The 16,347-nt window shown below is 34.1% G+C and overlaps 1 protein-coding gene and 1 long non-coding RNA gene across 3 annotated transcripts; both read left to right on the top strand.

Moving 5' to 3' along the window:
- Positions 1-386: 386 nt before the first annotated feature.
- On the top strand, positions 387-8,701 carry SUVH4 (histone-lysine N-methyltransferase, H3 lysine-9 specific SUVH4-like protein). Of its 2 annotated transcripts, none has more exons than XM_085724186.1 (16): positions 387-479; positions 572-1,162; positions 1,554-1,697; positions 2,112-2,177; positions 2,500-2,554; positions 2,737-2,846; positions 3,031-3,204; positions 4,545-4,643; positions 5,075-5,173; positions 5,696-5,745; positions 5,826-5,917; positions 6,981-7,140; positions 7,213-7,318; positions 7,405-7,587; positions 7,693-7,926; positions 8,290-8,701. In XM_085724186.1, exons 2-16 carry the CDS (start codon positions 572-574, stop codon positions 8,401-8,403), a joined length of 2,277 nt encoding a protein of 758 aa, XP_085580312.1. In that variant the 5' UTR covers positions 387-479; the 3' UTR covers positions 8,404-8,701. The 2 variants fall into 2 exon arrangements, with proteins under 2 accessions (XP_085580312.1, XP_085580311.1); XM_085724185.1 differs by having other exon boundaries at positions 565-1,162.
- A 2,721-nt stretch (positions 8,702-11,422) lies between these two features.
- Positions 11,423-14,787, top strand: LOC146909210 (uncharacterized). The gene is made up of 2 exons (XR_015017984.1): positions 11,423-11,824; positions 11,900-14,787. It is a non-coding gene; the product is annotated as an uncharacterized LOC146909210 (long non-coding RNA).
- Positions 14,788-16,347: the final 1,560 nt, after the last annotated feature.

Below are 16,347 nucleotides of genomic sequence, written 5' to 3'. Positions count from 1 at the left end.
ACAAATCAGCCATCAAATCTAATCAAACGGTCAAAAGCATCCTAACGGTACTAAATAAACCACACAGATGAAATCATATTATCACATCTGAAAAATGATCCAATAGAAACAAGCCAAGTAGTTACCTAACTCAACCACATGATAACGCGAAGCAGTGAATTATTTATCATAAGTACTTTTTGGTAGTACCGCGAGAATAGGAGATTAAAATAAACGAAGCGGGAACGCGAATAGGAAAAAGACAAATCCCGAAAAATTCGTAAAATAAAAAAATAAATAAAAAATGGTACGAAAAAGAATTCCCGAAAATTCGGCATGGCGCTTTAGCCTTGAAAACCTTGAGAGTGGAGCTATTAATATTAGAGCATCATCATTTTCATCTTCCCACTTTCACGAGAAGAAACAAAACTCTTCTCTTCATTTTCTCACACTCTTTCTTTCTCTCTCTTCAAACCCTAGAAACCTTTCGGAATTCCACTGTAAATCTTCTTCAATCTGAAGCGTTTTTTTCATCTTTGAATCTATGATTTCACTAGCATTTTGTTAATCGGTTTGATTTTGTAGGTTTCAGATGGTTGCGCAATCGTTGGAGATTCGTGATTCCGTTGCGAATGATTGTGTTGTTCCGAAGCTTTTGAAGGTTTCAATGAATCCTAAGGTGAAGATTAAGGTGAAATACGGTGGAAAGAAGCTGAAAGATGAATCGAAGGATGCGACGGTGACGACGGAGGTGACACCAATGTCGTCGCAGAGGAGATCGAGTTCGAGGATTCAAGCTAAGCAGAAAGAGGTTGAAGAGATTCAGCTTCGCCGGAAAGCTGAGGGGGTAGAAGCTGAAGAGAAATCCGACGAGGTTGAGGTTTCGCCGGTGAAGTCCAGGAAGCGTGTGAGGAGAAGTCCTAGTCGGGAGAGTGTGGTTAAGGAGGTTGTTGAAGAGAAAGAGACGACTGAGAAGAAGAAGGAAGAGGTTGTTGTTGAAGGGAAACCGACGAAGAAGAAGAAATCTGCGTCGGATGAGAAACGTGAGCTGATGGAGGTTTGGAATGAGAAAATGGCTGCTGAAACTGAAAATGCTGGTGGTGCATTGAGTGATAAGAGCTCAACGGCGAAGGTGAAAGAGACTATTAGGACTTTTAACAAACACTATCTTCATTTGGTTCAGGTAAATGCTTCTTTCTTTTTCTGTTCTTTATGATTTTGATATAGGGTTTGTTTGGATTGGTTTATTCGAGCTTATTTTTTGGTATAAGTTTTGTGAGAACATAAGAAAACAGCTTATGGCAGATTAGTAAGCTGTTTTCAGCTAAGTTTAACAATATCTTCAAGATGACTTATACTTATGGGAAACCAACTTAACTTCATCTTATCTTTTGCTATAGAAATACTAGTTTAAATATTTCAAATAGCTTATAAATTATACATTAGGCTTTTCTCATGATAAGCCATTGTGCTATAAGCTGTGAATTAGTTGTTTATTCAACCAGGGTCTTGGGTCTCTCTTCTGTTCCTTTTGTTATAAATTAGTTGTAGTAATTTATCTTTGGAATGTACAGGAGGAGGAGGCGAGGGTTGCTAAAGATAATGCTGAAATTGAGAAGAGAGGTGGCGGGAAGAAATCTGCTGCTAAAAAGAAATCTCCTAAAAAATCTCCTGAGAAGAAATCTCCTAAAAAATCTCCTGGGAAGAAGTCTCTTAAGGTAAAGCGCTCTGCAGTTGGGGGTGGGGAGGTGTAGAAGATGTTGCTTTTGTTATTAGGGTCTGTTTGAATACTCTTATTTGAATTAATTTATCAAAACAACTTATGACATGCTCATAAACTGTTTCTATCTTATTTTTATAAGTAATCCAAGACAGCTTATAAGTTATTCAAAAACAATTTAACTATATTTTATCTTTAGCTACGGAAATAGTTTTTTTTATAAGCACTTATGCTATAAGCTTAAAATAAGATGTTTTTTTCCAAACAGTGCCTAGGGTGTTTCAATGTCACACATTAGCTACTCTTGTTGTATGCTGAGGATTAGACTTGAGCTGCTTTACTGATTTTTTTGTTTGTTTAAAATAAATCGTTATGCAGTACTTACAAAACTTTAATGTTTCAACCTGTGTAGAAAGATGCAGAACCTAAAGAAAAACAGCACTCTGCCAAGCGACCTGATCTGAAAGCCATAACCAAGGCAAGTGAAAATTCACTGATTTCATTTTCTTTGAGTAGAATCGTGACTATTTGTCTCAAAGACATGATATCTACTAAGAGCTACAAGTGATTTTTTTTTTTTTTTAATAATGTATGTAAGATACAATTTATTGATTTTATTATTTCTCTTTGTTACTTTGGTAACAATGGATATTGGTGAAATGATTCAATTTAATGTTTATTAAGTAGTTATCAAAAGTGTGTTATTTTTTCAAAATAATCTAAAGCCAGAATCATAGTTTGTTTAGTTGTATCTACACTTGTCTTCTTTTAACACTGTCTTCATATTGGAGGTCTAACAGATGATGCAAAATAAGGAGATACTATACCCTGACAAAAGAATTGGCAGCATTCCAGGTTGGTAGCTCATCCTGTGTTGCATTTATATTTATATTTTTGAAATTTTATAGCATAGTTGACGTGATTTCCTTGTCTTAACACTGATGCTGTATCTTTTATAATAAGACAGTTACATGTTTCCTCAATAATTATTGTGCCATTTGTTCTTATATAGTGTTTTTAATTTCTCTTGATTGAAGGCATTGAGGTTGGATATCAGTTCTATTCTCGTGCTGAAATGGTTGCAGTTGGTTTTCATAGCCACTGGTTAAATGGCATTGATTTTATCGGCCAATCTTATTCCAAAACGGTAATTCAACTTCTTGGTACCCTGTTTTTACGAAGTAGCCTAATTTTTAAAACCAAAAGATCTCTAATGAGCATATGATCATCATTTTTCTGAACAAATCATATGATCATTATTAATAGGTTTTTGACCATAATGTTTCTTATAAACCTCTTTCTTTTCCCCCTTTTCTCCTTTTTTGTTGCAGTACCCCAAGCTCAAACTCCCAGTTGCTGTGGCAATTGTCATTTCAGGCATGTATGAAGATGATCTGGATAATGCCGAGGATGTTGTGTACACTGGTCAAGGTGGGCATAATCTGACCGGTAATAAGCGTCAAATTCAAGATCAAAAGTTGGAGCGGGGTAATTTAGCACTCAAGGTATGCATTTAAATGGTTGCTCAATGCATTTGTGAATATTAACAGTAATTCCTTGCTTTCTTAGTGATAAAGTTGGTTCTTAGTTATGCTATCTACATGATCAACACTTATTTTTGGTTTGTGGGAAATATTTAGGTGTATTATTTGGTTTGGTATAATAGTACAAAGAGGGAAACTTAGTATTGATGTATTGTCACCCCCTCTTGCATGCCCTGCATCCTGCTCATAGCTCGGTACCCCAACCTTGTTAGCTTGGCTATCTCCTCTGCTCCCTTTACCTGCTTCTTCCTCCCTATCACGGTTACCCACTGGTCTTGTTGGGTATGATCCAGAACCAGCTGTGTGATCTCATTGGAAGCAACCACTTCCCGTATCTTTTCCAATTCATTTTGTTATTAGTCAAGCATAATATTATTTTTTAGGAATCAACACCCTTGCATGCCGCTTCATCCTGCGACCAGAGCACTGCTGCCTTCCTATCATTGCCAGCAGTGACTTTCTCATCCATGCCCTTGCTTATGACTCCCTCCCTGCCATATCAGTGGGTATCTAGGGCAAGGGTGTGGAGGAGAATGAAATAATATTAGGTTGTGCTCACAATCTGCAAGGGTATTAGTCTACCTGTGCTCTCACAATCAGCTAGGGTGTCTAAAAATTACAATGCTTGTGCTATTTGTTTACACCTATATAAAAAGTGATTTTGAATTTTATATAAAAATTGCAATTTCCTTGAATTTTTTTGGATTAATTATTTTTATTCACTTACAATTTTAAAAGTCAATTCTTATGTGAGACGGCAGTTAAAAATTATAACTACTTTGCTCAGAAGATACTTTGTTTCTAAAATAATCTTAAAGACTGTTTTTTGATTTTTCCCCAAATGATTAAGACAACATACGTACAGCTTTAAAAGTTATTATTCCCGAAAAATATATTAAACAAATGCCCTTGTCATCGGCGAGGTTGTTTGCTGTTTGATAGATGTTTTAGAACACCACAAAATATAAGGCATGATTAATTCTGTTAGGTTCATGGTAGAAGCATAACATAACATAACACGAGTTAAAACAAGTGATTCATTTTGGGTTGAACTGCAGAGATAATGACAATCATTATTCTATCCGTGCCAAATGGTACCAACAATTCATTAACTTATATTCTTGATCAAATTAAGTCCCTCTCTATTCAGTTTTAATACACAAAAGTAGAAATAACCCACCATTGAACCTTACTTTTGTATTCACATACTCGTGCTTTTTAGCACAACTCCTCTCTCTAAAACCATGGTACTCTAATTGATTTACAAAGGCACATCTAACATGATTTGAACTCAATTGTAGAACTGCTGGGATCAAAAGGTGCCAGTAAGGGTGATTCGAGGTCATGACTCACGTAGCAGTTACACTCGTAAAGTCTATACATATGATGGCTTGTACAAGGTAAGATCTTTGACGACTTTACTTAAATATGTTTCCCAACAGGCGTAATAATTTGCTCCTTTAGCAAATGTGTTTATAAAGACAGCTGAAAATATTGAATCTTAATATTTTAAATATGGTTTCTATCTTATCAATATTTAACAAAATATGTGTTGCCCTCATAAAACCAATGTATTGCCTGTCTTTTACATTTTTATTTTTTACTTTACCTTTTGTGTATCTATAATGGTAATTTGACACCCCTGTAAAATGAGACTGCATGCTTTAGCGTTCAAATGTTGGGTGATAATTGTTGATTGAAAATTGAAGGCTATGCTTGTGTTAATTTCATGCACATGTATTATTACTATTTTTTTTTTTCCCTTTACTCCTTCAATTATCTGATCAACAACAATAATTCTACACTTAAAAATTTAGTGCCTGTTTTGCAGGTTGACAGCTATTGGGCAGAGAAGGGAATATCTGGCTTCACAGTATACAAGTTTCGTCTCAGGAGGGTTGAAGGACAGCCTACATTAACAACAAATCAGGTTTGATAATAATTTTACTCTGTATTTTTTTGCTTCTTATCATGTTTTATTGCAAATATTAGACTTTCTATACCCATCTCTCTTGTGTCCTTATTTTGGTTCCATGTTGTCTTGTTCATTTTGGTTCCCCATACTTTGTTTTTACCCCTTTATTTTTGGACTTGGAAATATGTTGAAGATGACAAATATTTAGATGTTGTGTTTACTGAAAGTTTGGTTTTTATAATTGACCTGTATTTCCATTGTCTGTTTTTATCAATAATTTCATTGAAGATATACAAATATTTAGATGTTGTATTAACTGAATGAGATTGGTTTTTATAACTGGCTTGTGTTTTTATTGATGATTACCATACATTAGTATGTTGTTTTACATATTCTTTAAACAGAAAAGTTTGGCTTACAAATTATGGCTCTCTTCATCTTAATTTTGACAGATGTGTTTCACCTGTTTGTTTTTGGTTGATTTTGTTGTCTGAAGTATTCTTTGAAGGGTTTTAGCTTATTTTCCTTTGATTACAGGTTTATTTCACAATGGGACGTGTACCTCAGTCTACAGCAGAAATACGAGGGTAATTAATTTTGTAAAGTGAATATTTATATACTTTATCCTGATTATATATTCCTTACATCCTTGTTTCACTTTGCTTAGGTTGATATGTGATGATATCACTAACGGTCAGGAAGCTGTGCCCATTCCAGCTACAAATTTGGTTGATGACCCACCTGTTCCACCGCCCCCTGGCAAGTTGAATTTGTGGTTTTTGTTTGATTTCCCTGCTGTTTGGGTTAATGGGCTGCTTGTGTTTTTATACACCCTGGTTCTTCCCAGGATTTCAAACTATTGAGTCCATGTGTGAGTTTTTTTGCTATGTTAAGTGATGGGGTATACTTTTACTGTGTGTAATCGTTATCATGGTAGCCCTTGACATAATTTCAAGGGATGGGAATAGGCCATGCCAACCTACAGGAGCCTATGGCCTAGCCTACGACAGGTCAGGCCAGGCCTAACTTTTTTCTTAAATAGAGAAGGCCTAGGCTTGTTTAGAAGCCCATTTAGCTTAAAAGGCCATTCAAAAAGCCTCTTATGCCTATTAAGCCGGCCTATTTAAGTAAATATCAATAATATTATTTATTATTATTATATTATATATTTTTCTTTGAATCAAAATAAAAATTTGTTAACTTTTTTAGTAATTTAAGTTTATTAGTATACATTAATTTTTTGCATATTTAAATGTATTATTATAAACTAGAGTTGATATATGGAACAATATATAGTCAACTTTCCTAAAATCTCATGTTGATTATCAAAAGAGAGTTTAATCTAATTGATATATTAGTTCGCTAGTCTGTTTAAACTTAGATCACATTGCTTATTTAAAGATGTTCATATGAAATAGGCTTTTATAAACAGGCTGGCAGGCCGTATAGGCTTTCAGAAGGCCAGACTCAGGCCTAAAAAGTAAGCCTATGATAGGCCGCAAGCTAGGCTTAGGCCTTCAAAAAAATTGGCAGGCCAGGCTCAGGCCTTGCAAAGCCTAGCTCGGCCTAGCCTATTCCAACCCCTTTCAACTATTTGGGTCAAGGTGTGAGTTGTTTCTGCTATTTTAAGTGCTTGGATATATATTTAATGTGTTTAATCACATTGTTGTGGTAGCTCTTAGCTTTGATGTTCATTCTTTATTTACCTTTTTCACGCCTCATCTCTAGGGACTAGTCGATGTGGTACTTGAGCTTTTACCATTTAATGAAAGCAAATTTTCCCTTTGTCCATACTTTGGGTTGATATTTTAATATTATATAGGTTTCACTTATTTGAAGTCTCTGAAGGTTGCAAAAGGCGTTAAGCTTCCTGCGAGCGCCTCTGGATGCAAATGCAAAGACAAATGTACTGATCCAAACACGTGTGAATGTGCAAAGCGCAATGGCTCTGAATTTCCCTATGTATCTAAAGATGGTGGCAGGTTAGAAACTTTGGCGAGATGCTATTTAAATTATGTTTGCTGCAATATTAATGTTTTCTTATGTATTGACAGATTAATTGAAGCTAAAGACGTTGTGTTTGAATGTGGTCCCAATTGTGGCTGTGGTCCTGAGTGTGTGAATAGGACTTCTCAAAGAGGACTTCAATATCGTCTGGAGGTTGTACACTATTGATTTCCTTACATTAATATTAATTATAAACAATGGAGTGTTGAGTTTGAGTATTCAATCAAATTATTACATAGGTTTTCCGTACTGCAAAGAAAGGATGGGCTGTTAGATCCTGGGATTTTATACCTTCTGGTGCACCAGTTTGTGAGTACACAGGAATACTTGGTAGGACTGAAGACGTGGACAGTGTATTGGAAAACAACTATATTTTTGAGATAGATTGCTTGCAAACAATCAAGGGGCTTGGTCAAAGGGAGGTACTCATTTCTATGAAACCTTCAGTAGTTCTATTTTATCAGCTGTTTTTCATTTTTGTGTTATGAACTTTTGTCTTGTCTATTTGGTGATTTTAATTTTGTCAGAGGAGGTCAAAAAATGTAGCATATGCTTCAAGTTTGCTGGAAAAATACGATGACCAAGATTCTGAAAGTGCGCCAGAGTTTTGCATTGATGCAGGGTCTACTGGAAATGTTGCTAGATTTATAAACCATTGTTGTGAGCCTAATTTGTTTGTACAATGTGTTTTGAGCACACACCATGATTTGCGATTGGCTCGAGTAGTGCTGTTTGCTGCTGACAACATACCCCCTTTACAGGTAACACATTTTATGTAGTCTAAATATGATTTTATCCTATATCTTTTAAAAGAATCATTTTAGTCCTTTATATTATACACCCAACATTATGTTATACAAATTATTGATTTTACTCAATGGCAAAAATACTTATATGTACTAATTATTGGGAGTTCAGTGGAAGAGGTCCAAAGTTTTTCTCCAATTCATATTTTGTGTTCCTCTAAATTAGAGAAGTTTTACCTCTAAGAAAAATAATCCCCCATTCAGTGAGAATGCTTTCCTCCTTCAAAGTCCTCTCCTAATTCCATTTGGAGCGAGAGGGCTGGGAAAGTTGTTTGTATTATCTCTTGTCAAATGTCTTAAATCTCTGTTTGCTTGCAGGAGCTGACATATGACTATGGCTATGCACTTGATAGTGTCTTGGACTCTGATGGGAAGGTAAAACAAATGGCGTGCTATTGTGGAGCTACAGGCTGCAGGAAGCGATTATTCTAAATCTCATGTCCCTTTCTGAGATATAAGTAGTAGATCTTTTTGACAGTTATCAAGAGCATATTTTTTGGTGCAAATCAACACATGGTCTCCTAAAACTTCCTAGTGCTCTTGATATACCTGGGTTGATTTGCAGTATATGTATTGGGCCAAAAATGTATAGATTTTTATTTTGCTCGAAGTAGCCCTATTTATTGAATATCACAACTTTATAACTTGGATGCTGAGAAAATCAACAGCACTTAAGCGAAGCAAATTTCATTTTATCAGCAAGAATATATTAATTATCTATTTACGTTTACATATAGATTGTTGTAAAATAGAGAGGTTGATAGCTAATGGGGTAGTAGATGAATTAACTAAACATACTGAACATAGTTTATGAAGCTTGACACTTGCATCTGCCTGTCTATTCATTAATTTGGTATCGTGCCACATGAGCTTTACCACCCAACGTAACTGCAAGAGACTAGGTTGGTTTATGCTGGGGTTTCTACTCCTCTAGTTTTCTGCATTGTTTACTCTCATTCCTTCTATTTCTTACAACTAAATTATTCATTGCAAAACAACCTTTTCCCACTCACAATTGCTCTCTTTAGTTTGTGTACCTGGATTTTGGCATATTTTCTGCATAAATTGGACTAATGGTGAATGGACAATAGTTTCAGCAGGACAGCAGCAGTAAAAATTAAAAAGCATTTCGTTGACAATTCTTTGCGCTATATAGTTCAAATATTCATGAAATGCTCATATATCCATCCATGCTTGAGTTTCAATCATATAAGGCTTGTCAAGAGTAGGAATAACAATATCACAACTCTTCCCTATGTTCAATCATAAAAACAAGTTGTAAGAGTATGTCCCTATCCCGACTAGCCATATCAACCCACAAAAACAAGTCCTTCTAAGAGTATGTCCTTAATCCCAACTAGCCATATCAACCCGAGTATTAAAAATAAAAGGGGAGATTGGAGTCACCCCTCTTGAAGATTTGGTCCTCAAAAGCAATATGTTTCATTGTTTCTTATGTTGTTCCACTGGCATAACATTTATCTTTTTGTTATTTTGTTCTCTATCCTTACTCTTAACCACTGTTGTCATTACAAATAGTCTCTTCTTCTAGGGCAGGAATATTAGAATTGTTAGCTAAGGTTGTCAAACTTGTTTTGCCTATGTGTAATCTACTCATAAACTCGTACGAGTTTGCCTCATGAAAATAATATTAAAATTATTCTATACAAAACGTATACGCTTATATAATACTATAAATGCATAAAAAATCAACTTAATTATAAAGCAAAAATACAACATGCATAAAAAAATCAACTTAATTATAAAGCAAAAATATAACCAATTTCCTTAATATATGTTTTTTTGTTGATCAAGCCAAAATTTTATTAATCAAAAAGGGAAAAAGAATATAAAAGAATGGGGGGACTGAAGTCCATAGTAAACCAAGAAAATCCATCAAGTCTCTATAGTAGAAAGAGTTTATAAAACCACCTTTTAGATTTGAATGTAATCAATGTTATCTCCTCTGGACCTTTGTAGTTTGTCTTTCTTTCTATGTCTTCTGGAGACATAAGTAGTGAAAGTCTTTTTATCTTTATAACCAAGTACTAATTCTGCTCAAAATCTTTCTCCTGCTCTTCAGAGGACAAGTCACCCTTAAGAGACTCTAACACTCTTCATTATAACTTCACTGCAAAAAGGGACTGTATTCTGGTTTGGATCAGATACTATTACATTAGCTACCTCTTCAACTAAGTTTATGGACACTAACTGCACACCAAAACCATTAGAATTTTCCAAGTTTGAAAAGACTACAGTTTCATCTCCTAGGGTGTGTTTATATCTGGCAAACTCACTCCAACTCATGAGTGGGTAATGTCTTCAGAACAAGATAATCAAGCATCCTGATTCAGGAAACCTTCTTGATCAGAAACCGGCACTAAATGATCCTGGTTCAGAGCAGTAGGTTTAGTTTGATGAAAAATATAACGGTTGTGGAGTCCAACACAATATTGTCAAACTGAGGATGCATATCTATAGTGTCAAGTGTTGGAATAACAATATCATAATTCTTATGGTGTTCCACTGGCATATCATTTTTTTTTTTGTTATTCTGTTCTCCATCCTTATACTGTTGTCAATCTGGATATATAGTCTCTGCTAGGGCAGGAATATTAGAACTGTTGCTTAAATTTAGGCCTGAATTAGAGGTGCTAGCCAAATTAGAGTTTGCATGCTAGTTTATTATATGACTTTCACACGTATTATTAAGAAATGTAGTTTTTTTTTGAGGAATTTAAGAAATGTAGTTAACTTCGTAGGAAAAAGAGAAATTATGAATGATTTTAAAAAAAGAATTGGAAGAATAAAGAGTAATAAATAGTAAAATGTATATTAGAAAAAACAACATTGATGTTTTTATAAATAGTAAACATTGTTGCTAAAAAAAAAATAGTTAACATTGTTTTTCCTATTCTTTTTTTTCAAAATAGAAAAAACAACATTAATATTGTTTTATTAGTATTGTAAAGTAACATACAATTTTTTACATGGTTCTGTTTTTTCCTTCTTCTAGAGTGGCATAATAAAATACGGAGCTTGTATCATCTACATAAATTACTTGACCAATTCATCCAAAAAAACAAGAGTTTCATAAGTTTCTAAAATTCTTAAATATTAAAATTTGCACACAAAAAAGAGTTAATTTCTTTAAAATTGGATAAAACAATTTCTTTCAATTTAGTTAAATTTTAAAGAGTATATGTTAGTTAACTCAGCTAAAACCAAGATCCGATTTTACTCAAATTCAATTTTACAAACAATTTAACTCGGCACTTTTACGAGTTAATTGAACCGAGTAGTGCTATATACAGCGAGTTGATTTTCCAGAATGTATAGCGAAATAGCAATCCACCAATGAAAAAGCAGGCTTCACGGAAATCACGGGGTAGTCTATATGGAAAATGGAAGTCAACAAAAACAGCTTGGTGGAAAACACACTTCAGGATGGGGGTCGTGAAGTTGAAATTCGCGATGAATAGCATTATCGATAGCCATATTGAATCTAAAACTTCGCAAACTTCAATTTGACATTTATGACTGTATCCAAATTCTGGAATATTTAAACACCTCAATAATTCTGGTAGTCTATGTCTATGTCTATTAGATTGAAATGAAATTTAAAGTCGTGTGCCCTCTCTAAAACATCGGACACAAGAGGCACAAAAAGTCAGTATATTAGTATGAAGATCAATCACCAAGCTCCATTGAACTCCAGAGAGAAAACAAAAAGTAGAACACCTATCATCATTTCAACCGCCTGCATACATTCGCTACACAAGTTAAAATGTACAAAACAATCTTGAGCACAATTATGAGAAGGCATTGGTTGCAATAAGTAGAACGCAATCAGGTAAATCACTCAGTCTATCTTGATTTTCACTATTATTGTTGTTATGTTCAAGCCTTCCTCTCTTCATTTTCTCAGAGACAGACAATTCTACAAACACTTAGGTGTAAATGAAATTTATCAGAGAAATCAGGAAATACGGTTTGAGAGTTGAACTTACCGGAGGAGTTGCTTTTAGGATAACGGGTAAGGAAAACTTTATAGGGTGATAGTACGAACTAATCTTGTATGGAAAGGAATCGGATACAATTGTTAGTTTCTTTCTCGTAAAAATTAAGAGAGATTATTTTGCTTGTGATAACATTGGTTAAGTGTAAAATGCTTGCATTCAAAATCAAAACACATTAACACAAACCCGTCAAACTCATTTTTTTCATTTGGCTATAACCCTCATTTGGCTATAATTAAAAATGATAAAATAAAATAAATGTAAAGAGACGTGATACAAATTCTTAATCATTTATCACATTTTATTAATTGATCGTAAAGTTTCATAACACATTTACATTATGATAATGCTTATTAGAAGAACTTATTAGACACATAATTCTAAACTTGTGGTGCAAGAAGATCGAGGGGGAGGATGGTAGAATAAGGTTTGTTTCTCTCCCATCCTAAGAAGGAAGAGCAACCTGAAAATTTGTAAATTGGAACATTCTCTTTTGGCCATTCATATTATCTTTACGTAAAAGAAAAATTGTATGAAAGGCCAACGATAGAACATTGGCATCATGAACACTACTATAAAAGAAGAGATAATGTGATATGGAATGAGATTTTGTGAATGATGAGTGGGTATTTATAGGGGAAATTTGTGAAGAATGGGTGCATGGAGTGTAACATTCCATCAATGCATGGTAAAAAAAACGTGGTCAATATTGTTGAGCAAGCCACCATCCACACTCTAAACGACTTTGGATTATATAATCCGAACAAATCTCAGAATTGTTCGGATTTTATAATCCGAACTAGTGCAAGACTGTGTTAAAACTTGTATTTTGTAGGATGAGAGACATTTAAGATTTTATAATCCGAATATGTCAAGTACATGATTTTTTCTGTGGTCCATATTGCACCGACATTTTCTGTGCTCCAAGACGCACGTAAACTTGTATAAATTGGTTTGTTTGGTTCATTTGCTATAAAACCTAACAAAGAATCATGAACATTTATATGGTGACTCACGACTATCATGCCAATGAAAATATGTCAGTTGACATAGCAGTATGATCAAGTTCAAAACAACCTCTTGGAACACCTTTCATTTCGTCATCACTCATCTTATAACTTCAACGGTGACATGTGTTATAGACCTTGTCAAACCCTCTAAAACCTCTAATTTTACCACAGTCTAGAATGATTTGGATTATTTAATTTGAAATACATTGGAATGTATTCGAATTATATAATATGAATCATCTCATAATATGGATTTTGAAGTTACTTCAATGATTAGACGGTTTGTGGTGTGTCAATTGAGTTTTATTTAAAGGTTAATCGTGTTTTCTTTGACTGTAGTTACATTATACGAGCATTTTAGGGCTATAATGATTTTAATTAGACGAAAAAACCATTTACGTTTAGGCTCTTATTTAATTGATATACCAGATAAGCGAATTGGTTGTAGAGAGAGGTTGATAGGTAATGCCTATTGGAGTAGTAGGTGAATTAACTAAACATACTGAACATAGTTAATGAAGCTTGACACTTTCATCTGTCTGTTCATCAGCTTGGTATCTTGTTACATGAGCTTTACCACCCATTGTTTACTCCCATTCCTTCTATTTCTTACAACTAAATTATTCATTGCAAAACAACCTTTTCCCATTCACAAGTGCAACTATTACACAGCTGGATTTTGGCATATTTTCTGCATAAAAATGGAGTAATAGTTTCAGCAGCAGTAAATATTAAAAAGTATTTCGGTGACCATCCTTTGCGCTATTTAGTTGAAATATTCACAAAATGCTCATATATCCTCTCTTAAGTCTCAACTCTCAATCATGTAAGGCTTGTCAAGATTAGGATTAACAATATCACAACTCTTCCCTCTGTTCAATCACAAAAACAAGTCCTTGTAAGAGTATGTCCTTATCCCAACTGGCCATATCCACCCGAGTACTAAATATAACAGTGGAGATTGGAGTCACCCCCTTGAAGATTTGGCCTCAAAAGCAATATGTTTCTTATGGTGTTCCACTGGCATAACATTTATCTTTTTGTCATTTTGTTCTCCTCTATCCTTACTCTTAACCACTGTTGTCATTACAAATTCAATCTAGATGGTCTCTGCTAGGGCAGGAATATTAGAACTGTTAGCTAAGGTTGTCAAACTTGTTTTGCCTATGTGTAATCTACCCATAAACTCGTAAATAATATTAAAATAATTTTCCTTTGTAGATTACATCAGCTACCTCTTTAACTAAGTTTATGGACACTAACTGCACACCTAAACCATTAAAATTTTCCAAGTTGGAAAAAGCTACAGTTTCATCACCTAGGGCAGTGTTTATATCTGGCAAACTCACTTCAACTTATGAATGGGGAATGTCTTCAGAACAAGATAATCAAGCATCCTGATTCAGGAAATCTTCTTGATCAGAAACCGGCACTATTAAATGGTCTTGGTTCAGAGCAGTAGGTTTAGTTTGAGGAAAAATATAACAGTTGTGGAGGCCAACACAATATTGTCAAACTGAGGTTGCCTATCTATATTTATGGTGTTCCACTGGCATATAATTTTTTTGTTGTTGTTATTTTGTTCTCGTCCATCCTTACCCTCAAACACTGTTGTTGTCACAAATTCAATCTGGATAATATAGTCTCTGCTAGGGCTGGAATATTAGAATTGTTGGCTAAATTTAGTCCCGCATTAGAGGTGCTAGCCAAATTAGAGTTTGCATTCTAGTTTATTATATGACTTTCACACGTATTATTAAGAAATGTAGTTAACATTATAGGAAAAAGAGAAATTATAAAATTATTCTTCATTAATGATACGAAAAAAAAGAATTGGAAGAATAAAGAGTATAAATAGTAAAATGTATATTAGAAAAAACAACATTATTAATGTTTTATTAGTATTGTAAAGTAACATACAATTTGTCACATGGTTCTTTTTTTCTTCTTCTTCGAGAGCGACATAAAAAAATACGGAGCGTGTATCATCCACATAAATTACTTTACCAATTCATTCAAACATCCAAAAAACAAGAGTTTCATAAGTTTCTAAAATTCTTAAAAAGTTAAAATATCCAAAAAAAAAAAAAAGAGTTAATTTCTTTAAAAAAGAGAGGCACAAAAAGTCAATATATTAGTATGAAGATCAATCGCCAACCACCATTGAAATCCAGAGAGAAAACAAAAAGTAGAACAAGTCATCATTTCAACCGCCTGCATACATGATACATTACCTACACAAGTCAAAATGAACAAAAAATCTTGAGCATGAGAAGGCCTTGGTTGCAATACATATTGAAAACATTTAATCACATATGATTCATTTTGTAAAGCAAATCTCTCGTCTTGTGATTCAAGATGCACATGTGTTCAATGAGGAGCTAGAAGCATTTTTCACCAGTTACAAGCTAGGTTTGTAAAGCATATACAAGCTATGAGTTAATTCTAACTAGTGTTACATGCGATTCAAGGTGCACACAAGAGCATGCATGCGGGTGCACAGACACACTTTCATGGAAAATCAATTACATAAACATTGTATTAAATTATACTTTCTGTGTTTCTTAACATATATGTATTAGTTCTTCATTCCTATCTTCTTCAATGTCTAAGAATTATTTCTATCTTCCTTTCTTCTAATCAACCTTCATTGACCTACACAATCTTATCAAGTGTTCGACCATGTGTGATAGTAAGAGTCTTCCTAAGGCTGAGTACATATATTTTTTGCTTATATTACAGGTCCGAGAGAGAACTACACAAGAACATGTGGGATGAGTCCATATACACAAGACTAAATCCTAAGACTTTGATAATAACTGTGACACATACTCTCTCAAGAACAAAATTTAAGCAAAAAAAAAGTTAGGAAAAACCAAGTGAAAAACATTCAAGTTGAAAAAATATGCATGTTCAAATAGCACTTTTCAGTCGTATGGCTAGAAAAGCATAGCAATAACACGCATCTATAATATATGTCTGTGGCAAATAAGAAAACCCTCATATACTAATGGCTATGTTCATATATCAAACCCTGGCAACTAAGTAACTATCACTAACTTAGCATCTATAATATCTTTTTACTCAATTGTACTCCCCACAAAACAAATACTCATAGCAATAACAGCTAACTTATCATTTGCTTCTTCCATAGCAAAAAAACAATCTAGTCCCTAGCTTTTGATTACCAATGAGAAAATGAAGCAAACAATTTCCTTCTCACTGGGTACTATATATAAGCGCCAGTCTTTTTTACCACCACTTCAGCTCAACTAGTTGCAGCATCTAAACTGTAACAAAACTCATCCCAGCCTCGCCAGCTCAATCTTTTTGGCCGATTCATTTTG

Source organism: Medicago sativa, chromosome 7 (genome assembly GCF_051527215.1).
Source record: "Medicago sativa cultivar Bolivia chromosome 7, Bolivia_mono, whole genome shotgun sequence".
Classification (NCBI taxonomy): Eukaryota; Viridiplantae; Streptophyta; class Magnoliopsida; order Fabales; family Fabaceae; genus Medicago; species Medicago sativa.
This window is presented reverse-complemented; position numbering and strand designations above follow the sequence as displayed.